This window comes from Odontesthes bonariensis, chromosome 8 (genome assembly GCF_027942865.1).
Source record: "Odontesthes bonariensis isolate fOdoBon6 chromosome 8, fOdoBon6.hap1, whole genome shotgun sequence".
NCBI classification, from domain to species: domain Eukaryota; kingdom Metazoa; phylum Chordata; class Actinopteri; order Atheriniformes; family Atherinopsidae; genus Odontesthes; species Odontesthes bonariensis.
In genome coordinates this window covers 5,763,832-5,774,414 of record NC_134513.1, presented here as the reverse complement: position 1 = coordinate 5,774,414, position 10,583 = coordinate 5,763,832, and the positions used below count along the sequence as shown (strand labels likewise).

The 10,583-nt window shown below is 40.6% G+C and overlaps 1 protein-coding gene and 1 long non-coding RNA gene across 3 annotated transcripts; one reads left to right on the top strand and one right to left on the bottom strand.

Moving 5' to 3' along the window:
- Window positions 1-516: 516 nt before the first annotated feature.
- LOC142385751 (uncharacterized) lies at window positions 517-2,741 on the bottom strand. Of its 2 annotated transcripts, XR_012770224.1 has the most exons (5): window positions 2,585-2,741; window positions 1,967-2,132; window positions 1,620-1,805; window positions 1,382-1,533; window positions 520-757 (listed from the first exon to the last, which is right to left on the bottom strand). It is a non-coding gene; the product is annotated as an uncharacterized LOC142385751 (long non-coding RNA). The 2 variants fall into 2 exon arrangements; XR_012770222.1 differs by having other exon boundaries at window positions 517-1,533.
- A 5,770-nt stretch (window positions 2,742-8,511) lies between these two features.
- On the top strand, window positions 8,512-9,619 carry avpr2l (arginine vasopressin receptor 2, like). Its single transcript, XM_075472598.1, is given in 4 exon segments — window positions 8,512-8,583; window positions 8,648-8,705; window positions 8,708-9,334; window positions 9,481-9,619. Coding segments are annotated over 4 exon segments (837 nt in total). The 3' UTR covers window positions 9,561-9,619.
- The last annotated feature ends 964 nt before the right edge of the window (window positions 9,620-10,583 follow it).

The following is a 10,583-nucleotide window of genomic DNA, read 5'->3' as shown; positions in this document are numbered from 1 at the left end:
TGAGGACCGGAAGTGCACTGTGAGGACCGGAAGTTGATTCGAAGCCTTTCAAAATAAAAGCGTGTGTATCGGAAGCACGTATTTTTAAACTATTTTAAACGCTATATTTTTCAAGAGGTCCTCACAAATGAATTAATTAGTTAACAGTATTCCCGGTCTATTGTTTTTATTTGTATTGTAAACTTTTGTTTGGTCACTGCACACATTTTCTCTTAGGCTCATATTCATAAGCCAACATCTCACAAGATGCCATAGGCCTATACTGTACATTTTATTGTATACTATAGAGTAAGTCACTGCTATTTCATTATCATTTCATTTTGACTTTATCGCACTGCTCTTTATATATATATATGTATTTGTTTCAATTAGTTTTTCTGTTGTATTATTCTGTATTTTTATCCTTAACCACCATAAATTTCATGTTTGGTTCTATGTCTATGCCAATTATGTTCTTGTGCTGCTGGAACACCTTAGTACCACTAAATAGTACCCTAACTCTTGATATCTACAGTATAATCTTAGTCAAATTATTAAGGGATCAATGAGAAAACATAAAAAGCACACCAAGTCACAACATGATCAAATGTTCTGTAGTGTTTATTCAGTCAAACATTCACAATATGACAAAAAATCTTTGTTTTTGTCGACTACCTGTTCACAAAATATCAACATGTCGTTAATATTGTGAAATATCATTTTGAAAGGCTCCAGGATCGCTTCTCTTTCATCCTCGTCCAGTTCTTCGTTCCACAACCTCCCTAGCCTGATTAACATAGACTTTCAAATCTCTTCGAGATTCTGGTCTGACCAAGACCATAACGAATACGATTCGAAATGGCCTGGTCAACCCGCCTCCCTCGGGTTGCTACTGGTTGTGGCCAGAAAAGGCTGTGCCTAAGCTTAAGCCAATCACACCACTCTTTCCTCTGACGTATGATTTAGCTACCAGCGGGGCCCGGCTAACTGGTAGATTAAACTCTTACCAAAGCCAGTAGGGAGCAAGGCGAAAACGTCTTTCCTGTCAAGAAATGATTCAAGGGCTGTTCTTTGCTCGATTTTTAACGAGAATCTCCCGTCGAACACTTTCATTGCAGCATCTACAGCAGTGTCAAAAGCTTGACGCTGCTCCATGTTGATATTGAATGAAGCGCTTCCGTGTACAATCCATGGGTTGAGTGGCAGTTCAACCACGTCACTACCTTGAACACGCCTCTACCCTGGGCCGTTGGCGCTGCTCAAAGTTGATTGCTTCCCGACAAAGTGGGTGGAGTTCCCATTTTTTCGGGAACTCGAATCCACCTGAATGAGCAGTTTGCCTGAGTAAGTGTAGCAGAGCCGAAGGTGTTGCGTCACTGCGAGGGCGGAGCCTGGGTACAACCTCCCATACTGTAGAGCAGCCTCTGCCTGTTCCTCTTCCCCCATGCCCAGAACGTCAGGCAGGTCCACTCGGGCAGACAACAGTGGTTTGTTGGCCTCAGCCCACTCTGCTGCATGTCTGCAATTTTGAAGAATGCGATCTTCAACCGAGTCCTATGGAAAAGACAGAAAGAAAGATGTCTGTCCTATAGCTGCCACACCAACAGTATCTGACCAATAGATACTGTGCAAAAGCTTACGCCTTCCACTGGTGTGTCCACATCAGCAAGTCTGGCTCTCTTGGAGACCTCTGCCTGCTGCTCTTCTTCCTGAGTACTCAACTATTAATATGAATACATGCATTATACATACTTTATACTCTTACCTGAATTTGTAGTCCAGTTTTCTCTGTCCAGTTGCCAGGATTTAGTGACTGGGATAGGTTTCTAAAAGACAGAAAGTGAGGTGTCAGATGTTCTTCACTGCAACCTACATTCCCTTCATTTTCCTTTTACCCTTTTACAAACCAAACCACAACCTGCCAGAAGTTAGAAGCGTTGGCTAATACTTATGAGTACAAACAAACAGACAAATACATTATGCTTACCTTTAAATAAAATGCCACCTTTTGTATGTGCCTCTAAGTGGCTCTGCAGCTTGGACAATTTTGTTGGTTTAAATTGTAGGCACAGAGGGCAGTGAAACAGTTTGCAACATGACGTGCAGCGTTCGATTTTTGGCGTAGTGCCGGCGGTTGTTATTGAAATGTGCATCTGTAAGAGACAAATAATGTCGTAATAAGTAAAACTAAATTATATATATATATATATATATATATAAATGGCGCATTTAAGTGAGCACTATCGATACGATAACAACGCTAAAGACTAGCCAAAAGTAAATAAACCTCATTCTTTAAAATTAATATAACTTTACAGTATATAGTTATTGAAATATGCATCTGTAAGAGACAAATAATGTCGTAATAAGTCAAACAAAATTATACAAGTCAGCACTATCGATACGAAAAATGGCACATTTAAGTGAGCACTATCGATAGGATAACAACGCTGAAGACTAGCCAAAAGTTTAAAAAAAACCCTGATTCTTTAAAATTAATATAACTTTAGAGTATATAGTGTGCAACGTAACGTTCCAGTGAATAAAGACTGTTTCTGTTTCTTCGTATGAAAGAAAGAGTAGTTTTCACTCGACTTTTACTCACCTCGTCGTCTCCACAGTTCAAATGGGGAACGAAAAATACGTGCTCCTCACTTGTCGCTTCGGGTCCTCACAGTGCAGGTGACGTCACAGTGCATGTCTGCAACTAAGGGTCCTGACAGTGCAGGTCATGGGTCCTGACAGTGCAGGTCTGCAGCCAGACCCCTCTCGATGCGTTTGCTCCAAAGGGAAGAGTTCACGCTGTTGCAAAACCTCAGATATCGGAGTCACCTGTCGTCAGACCAAAACAAAGGCAGAAACGGCCTCAGATGGATAAGATGGTGGCAAGAATGGATGCTTCAGCCCAAGCAATACAGCAAATACAGACTCAAACTCCCCCTTTGACTGAGAATTGTGATATTGTGAACGTCATGCAAAGACAAAATGACATCACAGCCTTACTTGTTAAACAAAACTTATCGTCTATTCTTCCAGTCAGAAACATCCCTGTGTTTGATGGGGACCCTCTACAGTATAGATCATTTATGAATGCCTTTGAAAACGGAGTGGAAGCTAAAACCGATAGCGGGAGCGACTGTTTGCACTTTTTAGAGCAGTTCACCAGGGGACAGCCTAAAGATTTGGTGCATAGTTGTCAGCACTTACCTCCTGAGCAAGGTTATTCCACAGCCAAAGATCTTCTCGAAGAACATTTTGGGAATGAAAACAAAATTGCTTCTGCATATATGGAGAAGATTATGAGTTGGACACCAATTAAAGGCGATGATGTGGAAAGTCTTCAGTCATTTTCTCTTTTCCTTCAAGGATGTTCAAATCTAACACAACAAATTGTTAACATGAAAGAGTTGGATTTACCCTCAAACATGAGAATGATTGTTTTGAAACTTCCATACAAATTAAGGGAAAAATGGAGAGTTGAAGCTTATGAGCTGCAAGAGCAAGATGGTCACAGAGCATTATTCACTGATCTGGTTGCCTTTATAACAAAACAAGTGAAAATAGCATCACATCCAGTGTTTGGAAACATTCAAGACTCACAACGTGGGAGCAACTCTAAAGTTTCAAGTTCCACCAAGCAAAGTAAAAAAGGAAGCAGTTTTGCCACTAATGTCAGCACAGTTCCAGGAGCCAAAACTCAATTAGCTGAAAACAAGACCAAATTCCCAGTTCAACAGAGCTGTTTGTTTTGTTTAAAAAGAAATCATTCATTGGAAAACTGTATGCAGTTCAAAGCTAAAATGCATCGGGATAAGTTGACCTTCATTAAGCAAAAGGGGATTTGTTTTGGTTGTCTGAAAGTTGGCCACACAAGCAAAGACTGCAGGAGTCGTTTGGATTGCAACGTGTGTCACCAAAGGCACCCACAGGTTCTTCATATAGAGCAAAAGGAGCCAGGAGCCTCTTCAGAACAAATCCAACAGACAACAAGATCTCATATCAACTTCTCAACTGCAACTACTCAGACATGTGGGCATATTGGGGCCGGTCATGATGATGATGCTGTTTTTTCTATTGTTGCAGTTAAAGTTAAAAGCCAAAAGAGCAATGAAGTTGTACAAACTTATGCATTTCTTGATCCAGGAAGTTCAGGTACATTTTGTACAGAAACCCTGGCAAAAAGACTGAAGCTAAAGGGAAAAAGGACAAATATTCTGCTGAGAACAATGAGTCAAAATAAGATCGTTAATGTACAAGTTTTGTCTGGTTTGGAAGTCGCTGGTTTGGAAACGAATGACTTCATGGAGCTGCCAGATGTTTTAACTCAAAGTACCATGCCAGTTTCTACAGTGAATATTCCTCAGCAAAAGGATATTGATCAGTGGCCTTATCTAAAACCTATTAAGCTTCACAACATTAATGCAGATGTGGAACTGCTGATAGGAACTGATGCCTCAAACGTTTTAGAGCCCTGGGAGGTGATAAACAGTGTGGATGGTGGGCCCAATGCTGTAAAGACCAAAGTAGGCTGGGTCATAAATGGTCCCTTGCGCACTGTGAGTACTGTGAGTAACAGCAGAAACAAAACCCTCTGCACTGCTGTAACAGCCAATAGGATCTCTGTTGAGCATCTTAAAGAAATGCTGGTTAAACAATACAATCATGACTTTAATGAAAGATTAGAGGAGAAAACTGAAATGTCCAGAGAGGATCTACACTTCATGAACATTGTTCGTAGCTCAACAAAACTTGTTGGAAACCATTATCAAATTGACTTACCTTTCAGGAGTGAAAGTGTCAGCCTACCTAATAACATCTGTGTTGCAGAACAGCGCCTCCAGAGCCTCAGGAGGAGATTTGAAAAGGACTCTCACTACAAGGAGGAATACACTGCATGTGTAAACAACATGGTGCAACAAGGATATGCGGAAGTTGTACCAGCAGATGAGCCACTGAAAGATGATGGAAAGATCTGGTACATTCCTCATCATGGAGTGCATCATCGCACAAAAGAAGAAGATGCAGTGCACATGGTGAAGAGGCTGACCGATATCTGTTCTAAAGGAGGATTCACGCTTTCAAAATGGGTCTGCAACAGTCGTACAGTGCTCATGACAATTCCAGAGGAAAGGAGAGCAAAGGAAATCAAGAATCTGGATTTGGACACAGATCAACTTCCAATTGAGAGAGCATTGGGTTTACAGTGGTGCATCGAAACAGACGAGTTCAAGTTCAAAACCTCTGTGCAGAACCGCCCTCAAACCAGAAGGGGCATTTTGTCTGTGGTTGGCTCACTGTATGATCCTTTGGGAATCCTGGCTCCCTTCTGTATGCCAGCTAAGCTGTTACTTCAAGAACTTTGTCGACAAAATTTGAAATGGGATGAAGTAATTCCCCATTCTCTCTCGAAGCAGTGGTGTGATTGGCTGGAGGATCTCCAGCTGATTTCAAGATTTAAAGTGAAACGTTGCATCAAACCAAGTTGCATCATAAAGTCAGACAAAGCACAACTTCATCATTTCTGTGATGCAAGTCAAGATGGATACGGAACAGTGTCGTATTTAAAACTGGAAAAGAATAACATCTCACATGTTGCTTTCATCCTAGGAAAAGCTAGAGTTGCACCTCTTAAGCAAACTACAATCCCCAGGCTGGAACTGACAGCTGCAGTTCTTGCTGTCCGAGTGAACAAACTACTGCAAAAGGAGCTGCAAATAAAGATGGAGAAACCTGTTTTCTGGACTGATAGTACAACAGTACTAAAATACATCTCTAATGAAACCAGAAGATTTCACACCTTTGTCGCAAACAGAATTTCTGTCATACGAGAAGCTACAGATGTAAACCAGTGGAGACATATTCCCTCAAAGGACAACCCTGCAGATGATGCATCCAGAGGCATGGGAGCTGAGAAGTTCCTCAAATCCAGGAGATGGATAAATGGACCAGAATTTCTCCACAGGTCAGAAGAAGAATGGCCCAAACTGGATGAGGATCACCATGCAATTCCTGTAGACGACCCAGAGGTCAAAAGGGGCCTAACAGTGAGTGTTATTGTGAAGGAATCACAAAATGCTACGAATGATCTGATTCAATACTTTTCATCTTGGACTAAGCTTAAAACCTCTGTTGCCTGGTTTTTAAAACTGAAAAACATCCTGGTGTTGCTGCGACAAAAGAGGAAAGAGTTGGCTGCTGCATGCCTGAGTAAAATGAATCTGGAAAATCCAAAGAAAGAAATGGAAAAGCAAATGGAAGGGTTTAAGATCACTCTGAAGAAAGAAAATCTGACACCAGAAGACTTGGACAAGGCAGAAAAGGCTATTATTAAACGCAACAGAGGAAAGTTTATTGAACAAAGGATGGCAGATCTGCCAGAAGAAAGAGTCCTGCCAGACACCGCTCCCTTCACAAACGTTGGAGTGGATTATTTTGGTCCTATAAGTGTCAAAAGAGGACGAAGTCTCCTTAAAAGGAAAGACAAAAATGGACAAGAACTAAAAGATGTCTCCTTCCTGGAGATGTTGTCTTAATTGCAGACTCTACAGCTCTAAGAGGATCATGGATGATGGCTAAAGTCTTAAGTGTAAACCAGGATGCAAAGGGCTTGGTGCGTTCTGTGAGACTACAAACAAAGACCAGTGTTTTGGAAAGACCTGTGACTAAACTTATTTTGCTATTGGAAGCATCATCTTGAAGAAGTAACATCACCAGCAAGAATGAAGGATATGTTTGAGGGAATAGCTCCTTTTCTTTAAAGTAATTGTGATTGTGTTCACAATTAGGGGCCGGAGTGTTGGAGCTATTTATTCCTTATCTTTCTTTACTTTGAATTTTGTTTATATTTATTCTTGGGTTACTTTATATTTTGGGGGGTTATTTACAGAGTTTATTTGAAGATTAATAATTGTTTGTTTTTTGTTTATTTGTTTTGCATTGGGCAGAATAACTGTGGGTCCATTCCCTATAAAAATAGGCACTGGTATTGGACCAGGATGGATTGGGGTGGAGCTATGGTTTTTTACCAGAGTAGGAGAAGCAGCAGAGAACAAAGGAATGTGGTACCTGTATCATTTGCTTGCCAACTGGAAAATAAACCTTCAAAACGCAGTTTCAGGTATTGGACATTGGACTTCTTTTCTTTGCCTGTGTACGAAACCCAACCCCAGTCCAGTAGTGGCACATGTCAAAGGATGTTTGATGTGACAAACAATTGCCACTACACTATCTATCTATCTATCTATCTATCTATCTATCTAATAATATCGGCTATTGGCTGTTTCTTAGCAATGCGACTATGCTCACGCACATAGCTGTAATACTTTTCATGGGATAATGTGGTTCAAATAGGTGCAGTTCATTTTAAAGATGCAGTTTTATCTATTTTTTTTTATTTTTTATGGCTATCCCCCAGTGGGTGCTCAACCTTTTCAGTGGGTGCTCGAGCACCGGAGCACCCAAGGGAACGGTGTCTATGGTCTAACGGGCAACAGATGTGACAGATGTTTCAAAGATCAGTATGATGTTAAACTGTCAGTAAGTTAATCATGTTAAAATGATCAGGGACTCAAAGCTAAATGAATGAATGACTGTGGTTTTTGCTGTGATTAGGATAACATAATTACTTATAATACAGTAAAATTATACATGCCTAAAGATTCCTTATGAAAAGTGACATTACAGAACACATTTAGTATTTAGTGTGATTCATGATAGTCTGAATTGGAACATATCTCGTCATGTATTCAATCACATACCTTGGTCCACTCAGCGTCACCTGCTGTTTAACAGAATCATCAAATGATATCTAAGGAGTCTTTATGGATAAATGTACTCTGTGGAGGACATGCTTTTGTATTCATTTACAGTTAGATTTCTATCACTGCCTCCTCAGTCTGATAGCAGGGCTTTTATTACCACTCCAAGTGTAATCACTGTACAACCTGCCCAATAACGGTAATTCAGTTGGTTCTGAATCATTCATTCCTTCAAAATCAAATGAGAGGTAGGCCCATAGGCTGTCATTTATGCAGAAAGTTTCATGAAAAAGCACAGGGACCTTAATGATTACATTATTAAATGCATACCATATACTGCATCACGGTTTCATTGTGACCTTATACAGAAAACTGTGATAGACAAAAGCATGTGTAGTTTTTTTGGCATGTAAGGCGATGTCTCGGCACTGTTGACAGGACAGTGCGTGATTAATCAGGAGGGACTTTCTTTGGATGTAATGGGTTAACTTTAAAATGATATATTAATTTAATCAGTTATCATTTTTATAGTTGTGTTCCATAACAAAGGTATGCAGTCACACTTCACCCTCCCTCCATCCTTCAAGTCGAACCCCCCCCCCCCCCCCCCCCCCCCCCTCACAGTCACCAGTGACGCCTTCAGCGCTTGAGGAATAGTACGCTGCGCTTTATCAACGCCAGCATGGCCAAATCCCAACGCACGGTCAGTGTGCAGGAACATTAGCCGAGATCTGCTGTTGGGGGACATAAATAAACGTCAAGAATTCGTGCCCAAATGGATGGCAGCATGAACAGCCCTGTAAAGGCGCCGGATGAAGATGGAGCTCTGCACGAGCGTTTTGCGCTCGTAAGAGCTGGAGTTTTGGGATTGGTTTTCGTGCTCGCAACGTGCAGTAACCTCTTCTTCTTAGGTACCCTTTGGAAGAGAAGAAAAAGAAACACAAGGACCCAGCTATTCCTCCTGCACCTGTGCTTGGCGGACCTAGTGGTCGCCTTTTTCCAAGTCTTACCGCAGTTTTCCATTGAAATTACGCACAGGTTCCGAGGGACAGACTTCCTCTGTCGCTTGGTAAAATACTTGCAGGTGGTTGGAATGTTTGCCTCCCCATACATGATAGTGGCTATGACTATAGACCGCTACCATGCGGTTTGCAAGCCCATGGTTTCCTTCTTGGAGGGTTCATTTAGGAGGTATATCTCCATAGGCGCAGCGTGGCTCATCTCTCTCGCCTTCAGCTCTCCGCAGCTCTTCATCTTCTCTCTCCAGGAGGTAGAAGCGAACCAGTACGACTGCTGGGCGACATTTATCGAACCATGGGGGAGCCGGATCTACATCAGCTGGATCACGCTAGCAGTGTTTGCACTACCTGCCGTTATTTTGCTCTACTGCCAAATGAGAATATGCACAACAATATACTTCAACATGAAGAGAAAGGCTGTTCAGTCAGGACGCGCAGGCACAAAGGGGGTCTCCAACGCAATGCTTAAGACTGTCAAAATGACTTTTGTTATTATAATGGCATATACATTGTGTTGGAGCCCGTTCTTTGTTGTACATTTATGGTCTGCGTGGAGTCCCAGCAGCGCGCCTTCACAAGGTTAGTCTGTGTCTCTTACGCAACTTGCTTTTGATTTGTTTTTAAAGACCTGTTACTCCTTAATCCACTAACCTGCAAAAAAAGAGTCTTCTTTTTTTATGTTGTATGAAAGTTTGTTCACATATTTCTGTCTCTCTGTCCCCCAGGTCCAGTTTTTGTCATCATCATGCTGCTGGCCAGTCTCAACAGCTGCACCAACCCTTGGATATATCTCTTCTATAGCTGAAAAAAAGTAGTTCTGAGATTAAAAGAAACAAAAAAAAAAAACATTTGCATCTGTAATGTTATCCAGATTCTCTCTTGTGAAGTCTGACGTTTATGATAAACATCTTCCTGCAATTGTGAGACCATGAATGACAAACACTTCTGTTAAGAGGAAAATCCTGTAATAGGCTGTGTGAAAGCATTGTAAATTGCAGCTGTGAAGCAGAAAAGTATTCCAGCACAATTATCCTTTTAACGGGTTTTACAATAACTTTGCAGAGCACAATACTACCATTTTGAATGATGAGAAAATGAAAAAGAACAACAAGGAGACATTGATTTTCATTCTGAACACGTTTTACAGATAAACAAACTATCTGGGTGCTAAATTATAAGCACATCATTTAAGCTATTTTAATACATATATGCAACTAAATTAACTGTAATATTAGTCAATGAACATACACAAACATTAACAGAAAATACTTTCTCCTGTGTACTGCAAGCTGTTCAAAGTCAACAGGAGTCTGTTTCACAATGGCAGATTTAAGAGTCATAAGTCACTATTTCATCCTCAACCATTCTTTTATGCTGTGATTGTTGTTTTGCTTAAAAACAAAATACCTTTGCCTCAAACCTCATTTCTGACCCTATCACATTTTGCCAAAATGGTATTTCTGAGGCAGCATCTTAGCAATGCAGCCCCACAGCATGATAGAACACCACCATGTTTTACTGTGTGGAGGAGGATTTTTCCTTTGGGGCTTCTTTTTGCTGCCTTTAAAAAAAATAACCTGATCTTCTGTATTACCAAACAGCTCAACTCCAGTTTACCTGAGAGAGACAGCGGTTTATCTTTGAAATATCACAATAAATCAGGAATTTAAAAAAAATTATTTAAAAAAAAATTGTAGTCTTTGGCTTAAACATATATGACATATATATATACTGTATATATTTCAGATTTCTCTTTTATCATCATTATTTATCGAGAAACAGCCTGCCCATTTTTATGCAGTCAAACCATAATTCACTGATTAACTCA